Source organism: Gekko japonicus, unplaced genomic scaffold (assembly GCF_001447785.1).
Source record: "Gekko japonicus isolate JY-2015 unplaced genomic scaffold, Gekko_japonicus_V1.1 scaffold927, whole genome shotgun sequence".
NCBI lineage: Eukaryota > Metazoa > Chordata > Lepidosauria > Squamata > Gekkonidae > Gekko > Gekko japonicus.
This window is the reverse complement of record NW_015169805.1, coordinates 408,817-428,397: the sequence shown is the minus strand read 5'-3', so window position 1 is coordinate 428,397 and position 19,581 is coordinate 408,817. Positions and strand designations below refer to the sequence as shown.

Genomic DNA, 19,581 nt, shown 5'->3' with positions numbered 1-19,581 from the left:
GTATGGCCGTGGCCCCGCCCCCAGCGTGCCCAGCGTCATAACGTCACTTCCCTGTGACGCGCATGCTGAGGCGGGGTTCCCCCTGGGGCCCGATTCCCCGGCGTTGGGGAACGGGCCTCTGGGGCGGGGGTTTTTCCGCCCCCCAGGGGGACTTGGCAGCCCTAATGGCACTGTACCCAGCTGAGGTCCCTCCCCCCTCCAAACCCCACCCTCTTCAGGCTCAATTCTCAAAATCATCAGGTATTTCCCAAACCAGAGCTCAACTGGCAGCCCTAGCCACAACCCATAATTTCCATGACAACAAAATATTGGTGGCTGCATATACATCAGCCAGAATAAAGCTGCCAGTCCACACCAATGGCACCTCCACAATAATCATACCTGAACTAGAAGCTCAGTGGCAGTCTAGCATGCCACCAAAGAAATTATATAGAAAATACCATCCTGGCTCGGATCTGCCGTGGTGTTTCTGCAGATGGAAGGATTTCTGCAAGGGAAATGTGGCTTTTTCTCCTCCCCCTTTCCGCTACAGCCCGAAGTCCCAGCTGTGGAAGGGAGGCGAGAAGATTGTTCTCTGCAGGTAGAAATACCTGTATTTGCAGAAATACTCTGGTGGATCCAAGCCCATGTAAAGATGTGGCACTACCACATGTGACTAGTAATAAAAGAAATGTGTCTCAATTTAGCAAACCAATTTACTTATTTGGTTCAAACATTCCTACTAAACCATGTTTTTGCTTCATACTCTTTTCCGGAAGACATCTGATAAGGAAAAGGATTGCCTTGCATTCCGCACTCAAGAAAAAGATTTATCATCCATACGACCAAACTTGATAGCTTTGCTGCAACACTGGTTGACAAAGCCCGGCCACCATTTTTTAATTCCTTACTTCTAGAGGGCTAGAATTATGTTGCAAGCAACAGACTCATCCTGCTTGAAAGATACCATGCCACAGTTTTACTTGTCAGCCATTTTACAATTCCTGAAGGTTTTCTGAACTGTCCTATAAAATACTGTCTCTTTTAAACATTCACAGAACCATAGTTAACGAGGGTAACACCATAGGCAAAATAGTCTGTGGCCCCAGTCACACGGACCAGATAATGCAGGGGGGAGGTGTGGCCTTTTGCGCCGGTGCACTTTGACCTGCCCAGACGCGATCAGATGCGATGGCGGGGAATCGGGGTTTCGTTTCGTCGGCGCACGTTTCCGGCGCGCTTCAATGCAGCGAGGGGAGCGCACTGGAGCGATCAGATGGAGGGCGTCCGTCTGCGGCCCGTCGCAAACATTAGATAGTGGACTTTCTCCGGTACCTTTTAACTCCGGATCTTCGGCCGGACGCGACGGGTTGGCAACGGGTGCACAACGCTTGCCAGATGTGCCCGTTTGATCGCACCCATAAAACCCGCCTGGCATCCGTGAAAGGGTGCTGCTACCGTGTTTCCCCGAAAATAAGACACTGTCTTATATTTATTTTTTCTGAAGAAGACACACTAGGGCTTATACCACAAATGCATAGAAATCCTGCTAGGGCTTATTTTTTGGGTAGGTCTTATTTTCGGGAAAACAGGGTATGCAACACAGACATTTCCAACTGGTTGTGGACTACAGGCCTTCTCTGCCTGTGTATACTAAGAGCCTGCACCCTGGGATCCTTGCCTAGAGCGGCTCACTCACAATCAACCTAATTTAGAAGCACCAGCGCCAAGGGCTGGCGGACATCTTACACTAGGAAAAAGAGATGGATTATCCTCAAGACCTATGAAAGGAATCCAAGAATCCACTGTTTTTAAACATTAAAACTGAAATATGTGACTGGGAAAAACCCAACATTTATATATATATTTTAATCAGACACAGAATTCACAGCCTACAGTTCACCTGAATACAAATCTATGGTAGACGTTACTGAGCCATGCTCTTGCTTCTCTGTTTTGGCCCTAGGGTTGCCTGCCTCCAGGCAGTGACTGGAAGATCTCTTGCTATTAAAATTGATCTCCAGGCGAGAGAGATCAGTTCACTTGGGGAAAATGGCCACTGTGGAAGGTGGATTTTAAGGAATTATACCCCACTGAAGTCCCTCCCCCAAACCCCGCCCTCCTCAGGCTCCACCCCCACAATCTCCAGGTATTTCCCAGCCAGGAGCTGGCAACCCTATTTGGCCCTGATTCAATGAAAATTACTTTCACTTATGTCATGACTAACTTGTCCCAAAGATTCCAACATAATTAACTTTACCGAGACAGTAATCTGTCTTTAACTATTATGTTTCCTTCCTCTTTTCGATTACTTATCACACTTCTATCCAATACTCTTAGCTAAAAGTTTCCTTACTCCCACCTTTTTCTCAAATTTGCAATCAGCAAGATTAGCAACTTCCACACATTCTAAAAACAAGTTGGCTCCATCTCATGGTTGTTTTATTAGTGCACTGTAATAATTTTATCACGTTGATTGTTTGTTAGCTGTTTTAATGCTGCAAATTGCCCAGAGTCTGCTTGCAGGGTTGGGCGATTCAGAAATCAACAACATCATCTTCTCCAAATGCGTTTTGGTACATATCAAGCCACTATATAAAACAATGCATGGTATGGAGAAAACGAGTACACATGAATTTGTGCAGCAAAAGAAAACACACACACACACACACAAGAACACCAGGTTCTTTCCACAGTGCGTAATCCATGCACACAGGCTTGTACAGCTTTAAAAAGCAGTTAGACAAATGGAAGCTAGGTCTACCAATGGCTATTACCCAGTTAATTAAACAGCATGTCCAGATTCAGAGACAGAATGCCTCCAAATATGACTTGCCGGGGCCAGGGCACACAGTAGGGGAAGTCTGATGTTTTCATGAGCTGCTAAACACAACTAGCCACAATAGAACAAGTATATATAACCCTTAGGTCAGATCCAACAGGGCTCTTCTTAATTTGAAGCCTTGCTTCAGCTAAAGAGGCTGCTCCTTTGGTGGAAAAGTCTCTTAAATTGGAGGATTTGCTACAGCCTATGGAATCTTCCTCCAAAATGCACCAGACAGACAACTCAGGAGCTGCCCCAGTGAAAAGGTGCACTGTACCACATCACCCTTGTGTCTGTTTCATAGGTCAGAGCCCTGCTTGTAATTAAGCCACTGACGACACACCGGACTTACCACTTTTCTAAAGTCCTCTCCTGCTTCATCAAACTTTCCCTGCTTAAGAAGCAGCTGTCCCCTTTGCAGCCTTGCCTAAAATACAGGAAACAGTTCTGTAATACACAGGATTCTTTAAAGTGAAGAATACATTCAACAGAGTTTTGCAATTAAAAGCACGGAATGTTTGTTTTTCTGCATTCTTGCTTACATCCACATGTTCTATTCTTTCTTACCCTACAATTTTACCAAGACAAACGTTCTCTGGATTTTAAATTCAAATTGTTAGAACATCACTGCAAATGAATGTGCAGATCCATAAACAAGCTATTTTTTTTTCTTTGCGGGTTCCTTCAGACTACAGCTTCACAAAAATACCTGGGCTAGGATCCCACCTACATTTGGGGTGTGTGTGATTTTCTCTGACCCCCTCCTCCGATAGGCAACCTCTGATCCTCCTCCCAGCTAGTCTCGGGGGTCCCCATCATTAATGTTTTTAATTGTCGATTTGTAAGCCACCTCAAGCCACAAAGAAAGGTGGGACATACATATTGTATTAAAATAAAATAAACAAATGCAGATTTTAGAAGAGTCCAGGTTCTGGCTTGAATATCCCAATTATCTAAAGTGACAGTCTGGCACACTCAAACCCTCCATTTACTGCAAGTCCGTCCCCCCACCCCCCGAGGCTTCTGAAATCTGAAATTTTCTTGCCATCTTGGAGTGGATTGAATTATTGCTGATGTATGCACTATGTATTTTATTGTAGGATTTTAACTTCTAGTAATTTACTGTAGGTTCCTTTCCGTTGTAAGCCGCCCTGAGCCCTGCTTGCAGGGAAGGGCAGCCTAAAAATTTGATTAAATAAATAAGCGTTCTACTTTTTATCCTAAATTCTGATGTGTAACTAAGATACGTAAACTGTCTCTCTAGTTTTAAAAGGTGCCATGGGGGAGGGAGTAGTTTTCTTGGTCAAAGCGGTTAAGAACATCAGATCTCTAAGCAACCTGATGGAGAATTTCCCAACACCGATAACACTGCTGGTGTGGGTGCCCGCTCTTTATAGCTTAACTTAAACAAAAGAGATACGTCCTGGCCCAAAGAGTTTACGGGCTGACCTGGTAGTGAGGGGGCACCTTATGGAGCTAGATCATATATAGGCTCAGAACTGGCCCAAATAGGGTTGCCATGTCCCTTCAAGATGCCAGCAGGGGGTGGGGGGACGCTCTGGGAGCCAGACGTGTCGCCCTCGACGTGCCAACGTCACTGTACTTACATCACCTGGAAGTGCTGTAGGCATATTGGGGGCAACACTCTGCTTTTTGGGCAAAACTCTATGGTAAAATTGCCCTCAAACCATAGAGTTTTGCCCAAAGACCAGAGTGTCGCCCCCTCCCCGACATCCTGACATAACTTCCTGGTGACATAGGCACATTGCTACACTATGGCCCTGGTCACACGGAAAAGTTGCCGCGGGAGAGGCACAGAAGGTGGGCGGATTATCCGGGCGCGATCACACCCCAACATCTGGGGTGCACTCGTGGCTTACCGCCGACAATGCACATTTAAAAACTAGTACCTCCAAGGTACTAGTAAACGTTTGCCACGGGCTGCCTCTAGACGCCCGTGGTGTGATTGCGCCGGCGTGCGGCATTCCCCTCCGGTCCCTCGATTACCCGCTGACGCTGAGGGAAGGACCTGTGCTGTGCCGCTGGCGCGTCTGATCGCGTAATCGCAGATCAAACTGCGCCGGGGCAATTAGCCACGACTCCCCCCCGGCGATATCCGGCCTGTGTGCCCAGGGCCCCTGTTGCTGTTGGGGGGGGGGTTTCCTCCCACTGGCCAGCGGCGGGCAGGAACCCACAAAACCGGGGGATACCCTGCCCCCAACTGGGGACTGGCAACCCTAGGCCCAAATTCTATTAGTTTTTTAAATTGCAAAGCATTCCTACATTTTACACAGGGAACTCAGAGTGAGAGAGAGGGCTGGAAGCGGCAACCCACAAACTAAAGGAGCACAGATCTTTCCTGCGTTCCCACCCCCACCCCCCAAAGAAAGCACAGCTTATTCCCAGGGTTGGCTGCAACGGCGAGGAGGAAGTGGGGGCATGAAAGCGCTCTTTTTCCCCTCTGTCATCAACAAAGCAGCACAGACAGAACAGGCAATTTCATCTCCTTCCCCCTCCCCATTACAGCCTCCCGACTTATGGAGCGGTTAGTTCACACAGGTCCCACGACCCTGAGAATAAGTTTTTCTGGGGTCAGAAAGGATTGAGGAGGTAGCAGAACCCACCAAAAACATCCACCACCATCAGTGCCCTCCACTGACAGAACATGCAACTCTGTTTGGAGTCAAGGCTCGGGAACAATTAATATTAAAAACATCAATGTACCATTTGGCATAACAGCGTTTAACAGGCTTGAAAAGAACGCCTTCCCTGTTAATATACCTCTTTGTATTGCACAGCTGCTAGAATCCAGGCTCACATCTTAACCACTCCAAGTTATGGGATGATAAAAGTTTTCCATCGGATTGTGCCACTTAGTGAAAACTCCCATTTAAAAAGCAACACAACAGACAGAAAAACACCACCGACACAAAGCCATTCCCCATCACCCCGGAGGAATCTTTAGAAAGCCTTACTTACCGATGTGAAATCCTGCTTTAACTCAACCACCCTGCTTAAGTCACGAATGGCGGCTTTAGATTTGCCCATGGCCAAGTAGACTGTGGCTCTTCTGTAATAGGCAAGGTAGTTATCAGAGTCCCCTTCTGCAAGTGAAGAAGGAGCAATCAGAACGGTGCCTCAAGCCAGCCAAATCTTTGGATACAGCTAAGCAAGCAATAAGGAGGAATAATAGCACCGTTACCAGAATTTTTAAACAGCGTGACACCTACCTTTAATTAGTATTTCATATGACAGTCATACTTCACATGGCATGTATTTGCATGTATTAATGCTAATGAACCTTTTAAAACCGTATGCATATTTGCAGCAATTTCAGCTCCCAGGTTATATTTAAGGGCTTCAAAAGGTGGGCATCTAAGTGCATTCCAGCTGTGGAGTGAAGTCAGGCGCCCCCCCGACCTGCTAAAGCTTTTTATCGCAAACTGCAGGCTTGCGTTTGGAAGGCTGTTTTACATTTTGCTACTCGGCGGTCTCCTGGCTCCTGCGTCTCTCATTTACAGAAGACCAAATAATCATCTCACTAGCGATCAGCAATGGAAAGTTCTTCTAAGCGTGCCCAGCAATTCCACTCGAACCGCCAAGCCCAACTCAGCTTCCGTTGCAATCTGCTAGTCGGGACACAATGAGAGTTTTACGGGACTGTCTTCGGCCTCCTAGGGCTTTACTGAACGAAGTTTTGAGTCTACAAAAGCTTATACCCAGAATTAAAGTTGTTGGACTTAAAGGTGCCACTGGACTCAAACTTCGTTCTATTGCTTCAGACCAACATGGCTACCCGCCTGAATCTAATAGGGCTTTACTGGTTATGGATTTCCTGGCAGCTCAACAGCCCAACAGGGTTTCTCTGGGTGTTTGAATTTATAGCTGAAATAACTGGCTCACTTTTTAATTCGTGGCAGGGCATGAGCTTTCATGAAGACGGGACCCTGCCACAAATGGTGTTAGTCTTTAAGGCGCTACCAAACTCTTGCTCTTTTCTACAGCTACAGATAGACTAACACGGCTACCCATGCTTGAGGTAGTATAAGAGAGGAGGTAATGCAGCACGCACCTGAAAAAATTAAGAGGTATCGGCAGGGCTATTTTTGGGGCGGAACGCACAGGAACGGAGTTCTGGCTGGCTTCCAAGTTGGCCACGCCTAGCAGGAACTCATTAGCATAATAGGCCACACCCAACAGCAGAAACGCATTAGGATTGGCTACATTAGGGGTGTGTGGCCTAACATGCAAAGGAGTTCCTGCTACAAAAAAAGGCCCTGGGTTTTGACAACAAACAAGGTAAGCAGAATAAGAAGCAAAAGGTAGGTGTGGCTGGATGAGCACACTTCTGGTAACATGGGGGTGTGGCCTAATATGCCAATGAGCTGTGCTGTCATGGGTGTGGCCTATTATACTAATGAGTTCCTGCTGGGCTTTATCTACAAAAAGAGCCCTGCGGTATCGGAAACCATACTTCTTGAAAGTCATGCTTCCTTCTAGGAGGCCTGCTGCCTAATACCTACAATTGCACGGTGATGCACAAGGCATTTGGTACATGCTCAGAGGGACTCGTCTTTGAAGAACAGTCTCCACACCCACAAAGAAAGGAACATTCAAGTTGCTATATTGGTAAGGGAAGTTTCTAGGCCAGACAATAACATTTTTGGCAACAGATTCTCTCTTTTAAAAAAAATCTTGGCTACTTGCTCAGTTCCTGAAAAGTAGCTGTTCAAATTTCACCCACAGAAAAGAAAGCAAGAGTAAATATGCTACAAAACTGCTGATTTTAGATTGGGAACATCCGGAATGGAAAAGACCTGCAAGACTAATCGATCCCTCCGCCTCAGATCTGGGCTTTGAGATTAGAGATGCAGGATCACAGATCCGGCACACGCTCAGTCAGCCCACCTATCTGTTCGTGTCTAAAAAGAACTCAAACTTCTTATCGCAGACATAAAAACCGCTCAAGATTTAGAGCCCGAGTACTTTTCTGCTGCACAAAATGGATGTGCTGATGCCTCCGCTCGGTAAATCGGGAGGATCAAGCTCAGGTTTAACAAATTGTGGCTAAGAACAATTCTGAAAATCATCACGGCACGTAGCGAAGGCTAAGAGATGGAAAAGCTTATCAGCAGCATTCCAGGAGCGTCCTTATCAAAGGGGTAAAATTGGGGGCGGGAGGGAGAGGAGTCATTAGGAGGGGAGACAGCAAATAATCTCAAAACAGTAAAAACAAACATCTTGAGCATTCATTACTACACTGGTGTCGCTGTTCTAAGGAAACTGAGCCTTCTTGTTGCTCGCTGGCTATTTGCTCCCATCAAATTTACTCCCAGGAAAGTCAGAGCTGCCTCTTCACACGCAGCCTTATTCCCCAGTAGGGAGAAAATCTCTGTGCACGAAAAGAAAGACATGCAGCGTCTCCATGAAGAGCAGCCCTTTTCAGATGGCTAAATTTTGGCCTTTCGAGCACGCGTAATGTGTGAACCTCCCAATATGTGAGGTTGGCATTTTAGGTGCACATGGCAAGGTCCATATTTTCCTTTAATATTCATGAACAGAAGCCCAGATTTTTGCGGAAATGCATTTGTGCATGGAAATGCAAGTGCTGCGTGGAAAGTATATGCATTGCCCCATTCGCATAAAATGGTGGCTGCATGTGTCAGGAAAACTGTGCATAGCGCATGCTCCCATTATACATTTTTGGAGTATCAAAATCAAACACTGAAAAGGGGCTACACAGCTCAGGTGCTTCTTTAGTCCTGAGTAGTCACACAATGGACTCTTCTTCCTTCACGCAAACATGGGGTTGCATAAGGGTTGCCAAGTTTGGCAACCAGTGCGAGATGGGAGAGGCAGGAACATGGGGGGCACCATCAGTGGCATCACTTCCCAGACAACCTAGAAGTGGTGTCAGTCCTGTCTAGGAATCACCAGAAACTCCATGGTAAAATCACAACTTTCCCAGCGATTCCTACAGAGGAGTGACATCACTTCCGGGTTTCCCCCAGAAGTGAGTTCACACTGTCAGACTGGCCTGTTTGTTCATTTTTCTCTCCCTGCTGTTCCTCAAGCACCATCCCCAAATCTCCATGGATATTCTAAGCCAGGATTGGCAAGTCTCCTCTGGACTTTGAATGCTCAAAGCAGGACACAGGCCTGGGCCTGCATAAGATGGCCTAGGATGTTAATTGTGGTCCAGAGGCACCTTTGTTAAGGCCAGATACCTGAACAAGCCCTAGGTCACTCGCATCCTCTGGAGAAGGCAATGCATTCAACTTACACGGCCAAAAGAACACTGTAGAAAAAGATGGGAATGGAAATCTGGGAGAAAGAAGTTCAGCAACTTCAGGAAGAAACCTCAGCACGTTGCTCCAAGACTTGAGCCCTATCTAGATCTTGGGAGCATCCGAAATAAAAGATATGTGCCATACACGAAAACAAACAAACAAAAAACCCTTTCTCTGCAGGGGGTCATTACCTACATACCAAAGGAATGCAGCTGTGCACTTGTGTACTAAATGTGCCCAATAAAGTAAAGTCTATCGAACATGACAAAAGACTCTCATAGAATGCACAACCAAGACTGCTCATCGCGGCACTGATGATTTCCAACCTGCTTTTACTACCCAAGCGTGAAAATGCTCACTGAGAACTAACGTGACTGCCAAGAGCATATCGCTTTCATTTACAGAAACTCGAGGAATAACCACCGTTGAGGTAGAACAGACTGCATCGCAGTCCTAACCAGCTAGTTCTTGTGAGCAGCCAAGTCCATGGCTTTATTATTTATTATACAGACTCTTCAGGGTAGATGACCCTTCGTATGGTTGGTTCCTGTCCCAAGGAGCTCACAATCTCTATTTCACCAGTGAGGAAGAAAGACATAAAAATAACAGGCTACGAGTTTTGGACAGCCGGTGTCGTGTAGTGGTTTAGAAGTTGAACACTGGACTAGGAACCAAGGAGACCCAAGTTCGCATCCTCTCTTGCCACAAAACCTACGGGGTGGCCCTGGGCCAGTCATTCTCTCACAACCCAACTCACAGGTTGTGAGGATATAATGAAGGTGGGGGGGAAACAGGTACACTTGTTTAAGGGGGACTTGTTGTGAGGATATAATGAAGGCAGGGGGAAACAGGTACACTTGTTTAAGGGGTGGGATAAAACACACACTACACAATAAAATGAAATAATGAAAGTGTCAGGCAGTCATTAGGGGTGCTTGAGGTTTGTTGCAACTGGGGAGGAGAAACCATGTCCAGGGTTACAGGTTTAGTGGAATGCCCTGCTCACCAAAGGAGAAAGACTGACAGAATACACATGATCCTCCAGTGTTCCAGAACTTTAAGAACATAGAACATAGGAAGCAACTTTACATCAACTTATTATAATGCTAAGGCACCGGCAATTGGGATGTGACAGAAAGGCCAAGAATATTTTTTATCACTGAGTAACAGTCCTATAGAGTCCAGTTGCCCATCTCTATGGGAGACATAAGCCACTGCGAAGAAAAAGAAACCCCAGATATTGTTGGTGACCTTCAGATACTCACCTATGGCAGCATGGAAGTGAGACAAAGCATCTGCCAGCTGTCCGGCGGCTAACAGCTTCTTTCCCATTTCGAGCTGCTTTTCTACTTCTGCATTTATTCCACATTCTGCCCCTGGGGAAAGAAAACAAGAATGATGTCAGTAACCTGAATTGTGATTTGCCTTGCTTTTCTTTGACAACATAAAGTTAAGAGAGACGAGGAAGGGAGGAAAACTGGGTCAGCAGCTCACTGTGTTAGACCTGCAGCTGAGCATGGGATGTCCCACCCCAAATAATATTTTCAAAAACTACCCTAAGCCTGAACCAGCCCAGAGGCACAAGCCCTTGGCAAGATCCACAGAACGACTGAAGTGCTCTTGGCCTGTGGTCCCGCCAGCTGGGAGCCATCGATAGGGGGACAATCTGAAAAGAAACATGGGCTGACCACAGAAGAGTGAGAGAGTTCTGGTTCTGGACTGGCCCTGGAGGCTGTTATGAGAGGAGGAAAGGAAGGAGGATCAGATCCGAGGAAAGAGCTACGTACCAGGATGGCTCCGAGGAGTATGGTTTATTGTATTTTCTTCCCACTTAAATTGTAGGGGGGGGTGTTTGGTGCTTGGGGGGGTCAACAGTGGGAGGGCTTCTAATGTCCTGGCCCCACTGGTGGACCTCCTGATGGCACTGGTATTTCTGGCCACTGTGTGATACAGAGTGTTGGGCTGGATGGCCTTTTGGCCTGATCCAACATTGGCGTCTCTTATGTTCTTATGTAAGTCGCTTTGGATCCCCATTAGGTAAAAAAGCAGGGTAAAGTACCTAGATAAGTTATTGGTGGGGGAGACCACAGAAGTGTTAGGTCTTTTCTGACAGGCAATCAAAAAGAAAAATTCATGAGAAACTGGAAATAAGAGACCCATCCCTCCCATCCCATCCCAGCTTTTGGACTGCGGTTCAAACCGGTTTCGGGCATACAAAAGATGAACTTTGAAATATCAAGTTTATAACATTTACTTTCCTGCATCCAGAATCTCTTGGGGAACTAGTGCAAAGAGGATAACTCCTCACCCTATGTTAGATAGCACTTCTTTACAGCTACTTTTCTACTTTTGTTGCTTTATTTACCATTTTATTAAACTTGCTATTTCACTCCGTGCAGCTACTCCAGCTCAGCATGGCCGTCCCTAGTCATGGGATGGAGAAGGTGTTGGTTGCCCTCACGGGCGATCTCCACAGGCAACTGGATCAAGGCGGGTTGGCACTGCTCTTGTTGCTAGATCTTACAGCAGCGTTCGACACAGTCAGCCATGATCTGTTGACCCACCACCTCACCGACACAGGAGATCATGCAATGGCTTACCTCATTTCTCCGAGGTTGGGGACAGATGGCTTTTTCAGCCCTGGCTCCTACCTAGTGGAGCCCTCTGCCAAATAACATCCACGCCCTGCAGTACCTTGTGCATTTCTGCAGGGCGTGCAAGGCAGAGATGTTCTGCCAAGCTTTTGGTTGAGGACAACAACAGGTACTATCGTATCTGGCCCTCCCCTTCCCCCACTCTGCCTTCTCTCACTCATTGCAAGACAGTGAGGCAATCTGTAAATTTGTTTTTTATGTCATCTGAGGTTGTTTTTACCTATTTTTATCTCTTGGATTTTAAACTGTATTATACTATGTTGTTAACTGCCCTGAGCTCTGTGAATTCAGAGAAGGGCTGTATATAAATTGAAATTATAAATAGATAGATAATTAAGAGTCAAGTGCATTTATGAAAATTTTTCAATTTAAAAAGCAGTGACACACACACACACACGTATGTATGTATGTGTAGATGGTAACCTGTACTGACAATGTGTGGGCATGAAATACTATGTGGGTGACAAATGTGCAACTCAGTGAAATTCACTATGAGGCACACAGTTCCCATCAATTAAAAGAGCCTCATGACTACTGCATGCCCCAACCCCAACATCACACAACCAATAACGAATAACATTTTAAATTATACCAGAGCATCTCTGAGAATGTTGGGTTTATTTCCCCACTGCTGGGAGATTTGTTTCATGGGATTGTCAGGCAGTGCCCGGCAACCAGCAGCACAGCTGGGGGCAGGGATACCCGGGGGGGGGGGCTACAACACTAGCTAGGTTGTTGTGTTACTTCCAGTAAAAACCTAGACATATGTAGATGTAGGAATTGCCAGAAACACACACTTTCACACACGCTGAATCGTGCACTTCCAATTCACTTCCAATGCACTTTACAACTGAACTTTACTACGTGTGTGAAATGGCAAAATCCATGGCAAACCATGAATACACACACATGAACACACATGAAGCTGCCTTATACTGAATCAGACCCTTGGTCCTTCCAGGTCAGTATTGTCTACTCAGACTGGCAGCAGCTCTAAAGGGTCTCAAGTAGATGTTCTTTCACATCACCTACTGCCTGGTCCTTTTAACTGGAGGTGCCAGGGGTTGAACCTGGGATCTTCTGAATGCCAAGCAGAGACTCTGCTACTGCGCCACAGCCCTTCCCCATCTCTAAAGTGCATTCTAAGTGGATTAAAGTACATTATTCAGCGTATGTGAGAGCTTTTGGTGATTTCTAGAGTTACCTTTTGTCAACTTCCGCTTTTTTAAAAAACTGTAAGTGATGCAATATCACAGCCTGAGTCTCTTTAAAAAAACCTTTTTCCCCACCACCACCACTCTGAGCAGCAGCGAAGGATCCCCCACCCCAACCAGGGGCCTGGAAGCCCTGTTGTGTTATGGGTTAGTATTCAAAAATGGTATGCCCCATCCCACCACTCACTGTTGCGCATATTGACCCAGCCTCATGTATAGAACCCCAACATATCCACAACTCTGATATAATGATTGTGGGCAAGCTGTGCTATGTTTAAACTTAAAAGTTTTATCTTGAGCCCATAGTAACGATGCAATTACCCCAATTTCTAAAGTGATTACCCACGTTCCCAGGACGTGGGGTAGGTGACACATTGGGAAGCAGTGCTCAGAAGAGCTACAGGTGGCACATCAAAGAGCCACTGAGTATCACTAGCATAACTGATGAAAAACGGAACAGGTGGGAAGGAACAAAGTGATCTGCTACAGGTCACTGAGCAGATATTTGTGGAATGATTCTTCAATCTGTTACTTACTGGTATTGCCAAGAATGCTTCCTAGCTATAGATTGCGGACGTGTGGCCCTTCCAGAGTCTGTCCCCTGTATGAATGAGGTGAACTGCTGTAGAAGTCACAAAGAACATCACTGTAAAACAGCTCCACTCCTTAGTTAGCAGGCTACCCAGAGGCCTATAACTCTGTAGCTTTGGAAAAATAATTAGAAGGGGGAAAAAACTCCACTTTTACCTCAGACTTTCACCACATATGATTATCATCCAATGTTCCCTCTAAGCTGTGGAGTCTTGTGAGCAAAAATTCTCCTTTGTGAGCTCCTGGCATTAAAACTGTGAGCGAGCGGTTTGGCTCCTGCATAAATTAGTTTGCTCTGGAGCCCTCCTTCCTGAGCGAAGACAAAAATGTGTGAGCCGGAGGCTAAAAAACTGTGAGCTAGCTCATATTAACTCAGCTTAGAGGGAACATTACCCTTTCTGTTCAGAACCATTACCTCGTACATCTACCGAAACTTATTCCTAATCATTACTCCTTTCAGAACCATTACTTACACATGTATCCAGTAAACACTGCACAGCAGTTTAAGTTTTTCTTCTCAGGTATCATCACTCTTCTGCATACCCACCTCTCACTCAAAGAGTAATGCTTGTAGCTCCCAACCGGGTTTTTTGTTACTGGATTATGTTTCATGCAATTGTTCACATTCAGTGCATATATACAGACCTGATTCACTTTGTTTACTTAAAGCCAATGCACTCACACCCTTATTTAGTTAGAAAACTGATAAGACTCTTCCCCAGAAGCTACGAAAAGTGGCTCACGATATAAAAATTAAAAACCCACCAACTCAAGTAAAGTTAACCTGGCCTGGCAACAAAGCCTTCAACCGAGCAGCCATAAAGGCAACGGCACATCAGCCGCCGCCGCCACCCCCCCAAAAAAACAAAAAAGCATAACATAAAAGCATATTGAAAAATAGCACACAAAAGTCAGGCTCCACAGAAGATAAATAACCAACTAAAAAGTGGGATAAAACTCGAACGCCTGGACAAACAAGACCATCTAGACATAGGGGTTGCCAGCTCCGGGTTGGTAAATATCTGGAGATTTGGGGGTGGAGTCTGAGGAGGGCGGGGTTTGGGGAGGGACTTCAATGGGGTATTATGCCATAGAGCCCTGTAGGTCACAATGAGCTACGAATCAGCATCTCCTGGTGGCCCCCAATCCCAGCAATGTCCATCTTGCCTCAACTAGGGCTGGGGCTTTTTCAGCCCTGGCCGCTACCTGGCGGAATGAGCTCCTTTATGAGGTCAGGGCCCTGCGGAACCTTTTACAGTTCCACAGGGCCTGTAAGATAGAGCTCTTTCACCAGGCTTTTAGCTGAGATGGCCTACATCCACACCTTATTGGGCCTCCCCTTCAGTAACCCAGATCTGAATAACCATTTGGAACCCCAGCTCGTGGTAGACCTTGTCTGTTGAGGCTCTAGAGTACCAGAATTTACAATTTGTATTTTAATTCTGATGTACTTTAACGGGTTTTAACTGGTGTATTTTTTTTTTTTGCATTGTGGTATGATGGAACCCGCCCTGAGCCTGCTATGTGGGGAGGGCAGGATATTAAATAAATAAATAAATAAAATAGAGTCCTCCTTCCAAAGCAGCCATTTTCTCCAGGTGAATTAATTTTTATTGCCTGGTGACCTGGAGGTTGGCAACCCTAGTTTGGATGGTGTTTGGATGGTGCCTAAATTTCAACAGGCCAACCTCCAGAGAGAGGGGATTCAAAAGAATGGGGTAAAACACTTTAAAGGCCCCATATCTAGTTGCTGTCTGACTTCTTTGGAAAGCACAGCTTGAGACAAAGGTTTTAATATACATCAGCCGGTGACTTGTACATCTGAGTAAACCACCAACATCAAACACCGCATACAGACAGAATCTGAATTATTGCCTCACGTCAGCTGTAACATACTGGAGTAAGTTCATACATGGAACCATGAATTACCCAAGAATAATTCAAACGTGGATTTTGTCGCCTGAATGCTGCAACACTAGCAATGATAGGCATGTGGGAATGGACCATCACAGATGTAAAACACCACAGAAGGAAATTTCATGTCACCTCAGACAGAAATGCTTTTTCAGTTGATTAGTTCTCATATTCAGCTGCCAATCACCACTTGTATAGTAATCAAGTATAGACAATTTAAGTGATAGACAGTTAACGCTTACTTATCAGGCACTCATGAGGAATGGAGCTATTTCACGCAGTATAATCCAGTTGCAAAGTGCACTGAAAGTGGATTGAAAGAGCATTATTTAGGTGTGTGTGAATTACTCCGCCTTGCCCCATACCCAGAGAAATCTGTGGTGACCACCCCACAGAGACCCAGAGTTGTGTAGTGGTTAAGAGCGGTGGACTCTAATATGGAGAACTGGGTTTGATTCCCCACTCCCACACATGAAGCCTGCTGGGTGACCTTGGACTACTCACGGTTCTCTCAGAACTCTCTCAGTCCCACCTACCTCACAATGCGCCTGTTGTGGGGAGAGGAAGGAAAGGTGATTGTAAGCCATTTTGAGATTCCTTAAGGTAAAAGTGAGGTATAAAAACCTTCTCTTCTTCTTCCATTGGGAATGCCAGCACAACAGCCCCTTTGCCTGGTGGGATCTTCCCCCCACAAGCCACAGAGCTATCCTATTCAGCAAGTGGACAAGCAGGTCAGTTGCCTGGGAGCAAGAGTTGCCAATGCCAACCTCCAGGTGATGGCTGGACAGGCCCGTAGCTACCGCGGGGCCCATGGGGCCCACCCCCCTGTAGTTTTTACGGGCCCCTCTCCAAGACACCCCCTTGGCGGTCTACCTGCCCCCCACCTCTGCCCAGCTGCGAGACCGACCGTCCTGTTTCGTGCCATCACGGGCTGCTGCTGGAGGCTGTCCAAAGGTGGTAGGCACGCAGCGCTCCTCTTGGGCGCCCCCAGCTCTGCAGCTGCAGCATGGAGGCCGGCGGGAGGGGGGAGAGCTTCTGCGCAGCCCCCAGAAGAGAGCTCGGCCCCTCCCCGCCTCTCCAAAAGGGGACCCTTGTGCACGCGGTCAGGCGAAACCCAGGCAAGGCTTGTCTCCTGACTCCTGGGACGCAGATGTGTGCTGGGGGTCGCCGGCGGTTACGCACAGTCTCAGGCGCCCGGGGGGGGACCCGATTGGGACACAGACGTGTACTGGGAGTCGCCGGTGTTTACACACAGTTTTAGGCACCTTGGGGGGGACCCGATTCGGACCGAGAGCGTGGGGCACCAGGAGAGAGGAGGGTTTCAGCATGTCCAGCTGGAGCCGTTTGAGGGCCTGGGGATGCCCGGGAGTCGGGACGCAGAGACCAGCGCGGGCAAAGCCACCTCTGGACATCTCTTGCCTGGGAAACCCCACCAGGGGGTCGCCCTAAGGCAGCTGGGACTGGACGGCACTTTCCGCCACCAAAGGACCCCGCCTGCCTGTCCTTCTCACCTGGAGGCCCTCGGTTGCAGCCGGGGCTGCCTTAGAGATTCTACCAATTAAATCAAAGTTAATTTAATCAACTTTGATTTAATTGGCTGGTAGCCCCCTCCCCCAAAACTCCTTAGCTACGGGGCTGTGGCTGGAGATCTAGGATTACAACTGATCTCCAAGCAACAGAGATCAGTTCACCTGGAGACAATAGCTACACCCAGCAACACCCAGAGGTATTACGCTGAGTGGCACGTGTAGGCCCGAAGATGCAGGGGTACGTTGGCTAAGGGGGAGGGGCTTTCCCTCTGGGCAACGCCGGTTAACCGAGCCTTCTGGATAATCAAGCGCGAGATAAAGTTTTCATTATACACACCTGTGTGGACCAGATCTCAGCCTCCAGAAACAATAATAAAATAAAACCCCTTCCTTGAACTCAGCTACAGTATTCTCTAGATGACCTTTGGCCAGTCACTACCTCTCAGCCTAGCAAAGCAGATAAAACGGCAAGAGAGGCAAGCCTTGCGTTGCCTCCAAGGAAGTGAGATAAATATCTAACATTTTAATATTTTTTTTGTTAAATTAACAGGCAAAATACAAAATAATCCCAAGTGCCTTTCCATGCCATTAAAACAGGCATATCATTCTCTTGGTGATGATAGCTATCGGGACAGTCTGTAACTTCTCTTTTCTAAAAGTGAAACACTTTTTGAGTTCAATCTCTCAGATCAGTAAAACGGCCAGGAGGCAGTACATATAATTCATTTGAGTTGGAGGGCCTCAAGCACGTGCTTTGCATTTAACAGGGCCATCAATGCTAACAAACATTACCTCACTATACTTTCTTGCAAGTTATATTTAAAAAGCAAGGCAAATGTGTGGGAAATGGTGTTTTGTGTGTGTGTGTGTGTGTGTGTGTGTGTGTGTGTGGCAGTTAGGTGTCTTGCACTGACTTCCAAATCCAAGCTGCCATTTTCAAGCCCAAATAACTTTTCCTTCTAAATGTTCAAAAGACTCGCTGAGCTCTGACAGCCAATATGGTGATTTTCTTCCCCATTTCACGCACCATCAGGGACAATAAAAACTCTGGAGGCCAAATTACATTATATCGGCGCAATCTCTTCTTACCTCATGCATGCCCTCGAAAATATGAAGTGAGGTTATCTGGGTAAAAACTGAAAGCAAAAGCTACACTAGTGTTTTCGGAGACTATATACAAGACTCTATTGCTTTGCGATGAGGGAGCTATAAAAATACAACTTTTATCTCGGCAAAACCAGAGTGAGTATTTTATAGAGCTAGAAATTACTTGCCGTATGCGTGTGTGCCTCAAAAGACAAACTTCAAAACTGTAGTTGTACACAAACACCTGTTAAACATATAGCCAATACACATTCAGAATAATCACCTGATACAGCCCTAATAGGACTGTACCACTTCAGAGTTGTGTTGGGGGACCGCAAGCTGACATGCTACTGTATGTATATAAGTGGTCACTAGTGTGCTCTTGTGCTTAGAAACTAGCAAAATAGGGGCGAAGATTCTTTCCTAGACCTCTCCCTGATAAGAAATTCACTGTGTGTAGACAACTAGCTTATGTGGACCAGCGTTTAAAACATGCTGCTCTACCAACTTACAGGCTAAAGTGGCAAAGTCCTACCTCATGATTATTTTGAACATATAAAGTTGGCCATTACCACTTGGAAGCAATGCTATTTATTTGAGCCAGGCATATTCCCCATTAATGGTATATGCACTGTGATCCTAAGCGTGTACTCTCAAAAGAAAACCTCAATGAAACCAACAGGTCTTATTCTCTGGTAAGTGTGTAGGATTACAGCTTTGGGGCCATAGCGAAGTGACAGTATTAAATCCAGTTCTCTCCCTGCCTCCGTAGGGTTGCCAACTTTCAGGTGGTGGCTGGAGATTCCCTGGAATTACAACTAATCTCCAGATGATAGAGATCAATTCACCTGGAGAAAATGGTCATTTTGGAAGGTGGACTCTTTGGCGTTATACCCTACTGAAGTCCCTCCCCAAACCTACCCCACCCTCTTCAGGCTCCACCCCCAAAGTCTCTAGGTATTTCCCAGCCCAGAGCTGGCAACCCTATATGGCCACCATGAGACAAGAAGAAAGGCAGAGTGTGTATGTGTGTGTGTATAGTTGTTGTTCAGTTGCACAGTCAAGTCTGACTCTTCACGAATTTAAGTGTCACCGCACCCTCAAGCATCAGTATTAATATTTGACATTATATTAACTTATTCTTATTAACATTATTAACTTATTATATTATTAACTTATTGTTGTTTACCTATTGTTTCTTGTGTAAGCCACCCTGTATCTGCCTCAGAGGGGAAAAACATCAAATAAATAAATAAATGTAGCTCTATAATATGTACCATGCATCCCAAGAGCAAAGTCTTATAACCTAAACAACCTATGGTGTGTTCAGATGGGGCATTTGCAACGGTATAGGTGCCAGTTGGAATTGGTGTACTTACCGGTGTTCACACGGCGAACATCTGCCTTCCGTCCCTAACCGTTGCAAAGAGCTTTACACCGTTGTATTCTGCCACTAGGTCCCCAAGTGGTGGTATCCTGAGTGCAACAGTTGTAATCACT

At 46.3% G+C, this 19,581-nt stretch overlaps 1 protein-coding gene across 1 annotated transcript in view; it reads right to left on the bottom strand.

Annotated features, from left to right (window-relative positions):
- The window catches only part of DNAJC3 (DnaJ heat shock protein family (Hsp40) member C3), a 65,149-nt gene that overhangs the window by 42,531 nt on the left and 3,037 nt on the right, over positions 1-19,581 (bottom strand). The window contains exons 2-4 of the mRNA XM_015417132.1: positions 10,359-10,469; positions 5,783-5,907; positions 3,156-3,230 (exon numbers count right to left, since the gene is read on the bottom strand). Coding sequence (XP_015272618.1) covers positions 3,156-3,230; positions 5,783-5,907; positions 10,359-10,469 — 311 coding nt within the window. The remainder of the gene's footprint in view (positions 1-3,155; positions 3,231-5,782; positions 5,908-10,358; positions 10,470-19,581) is intronic.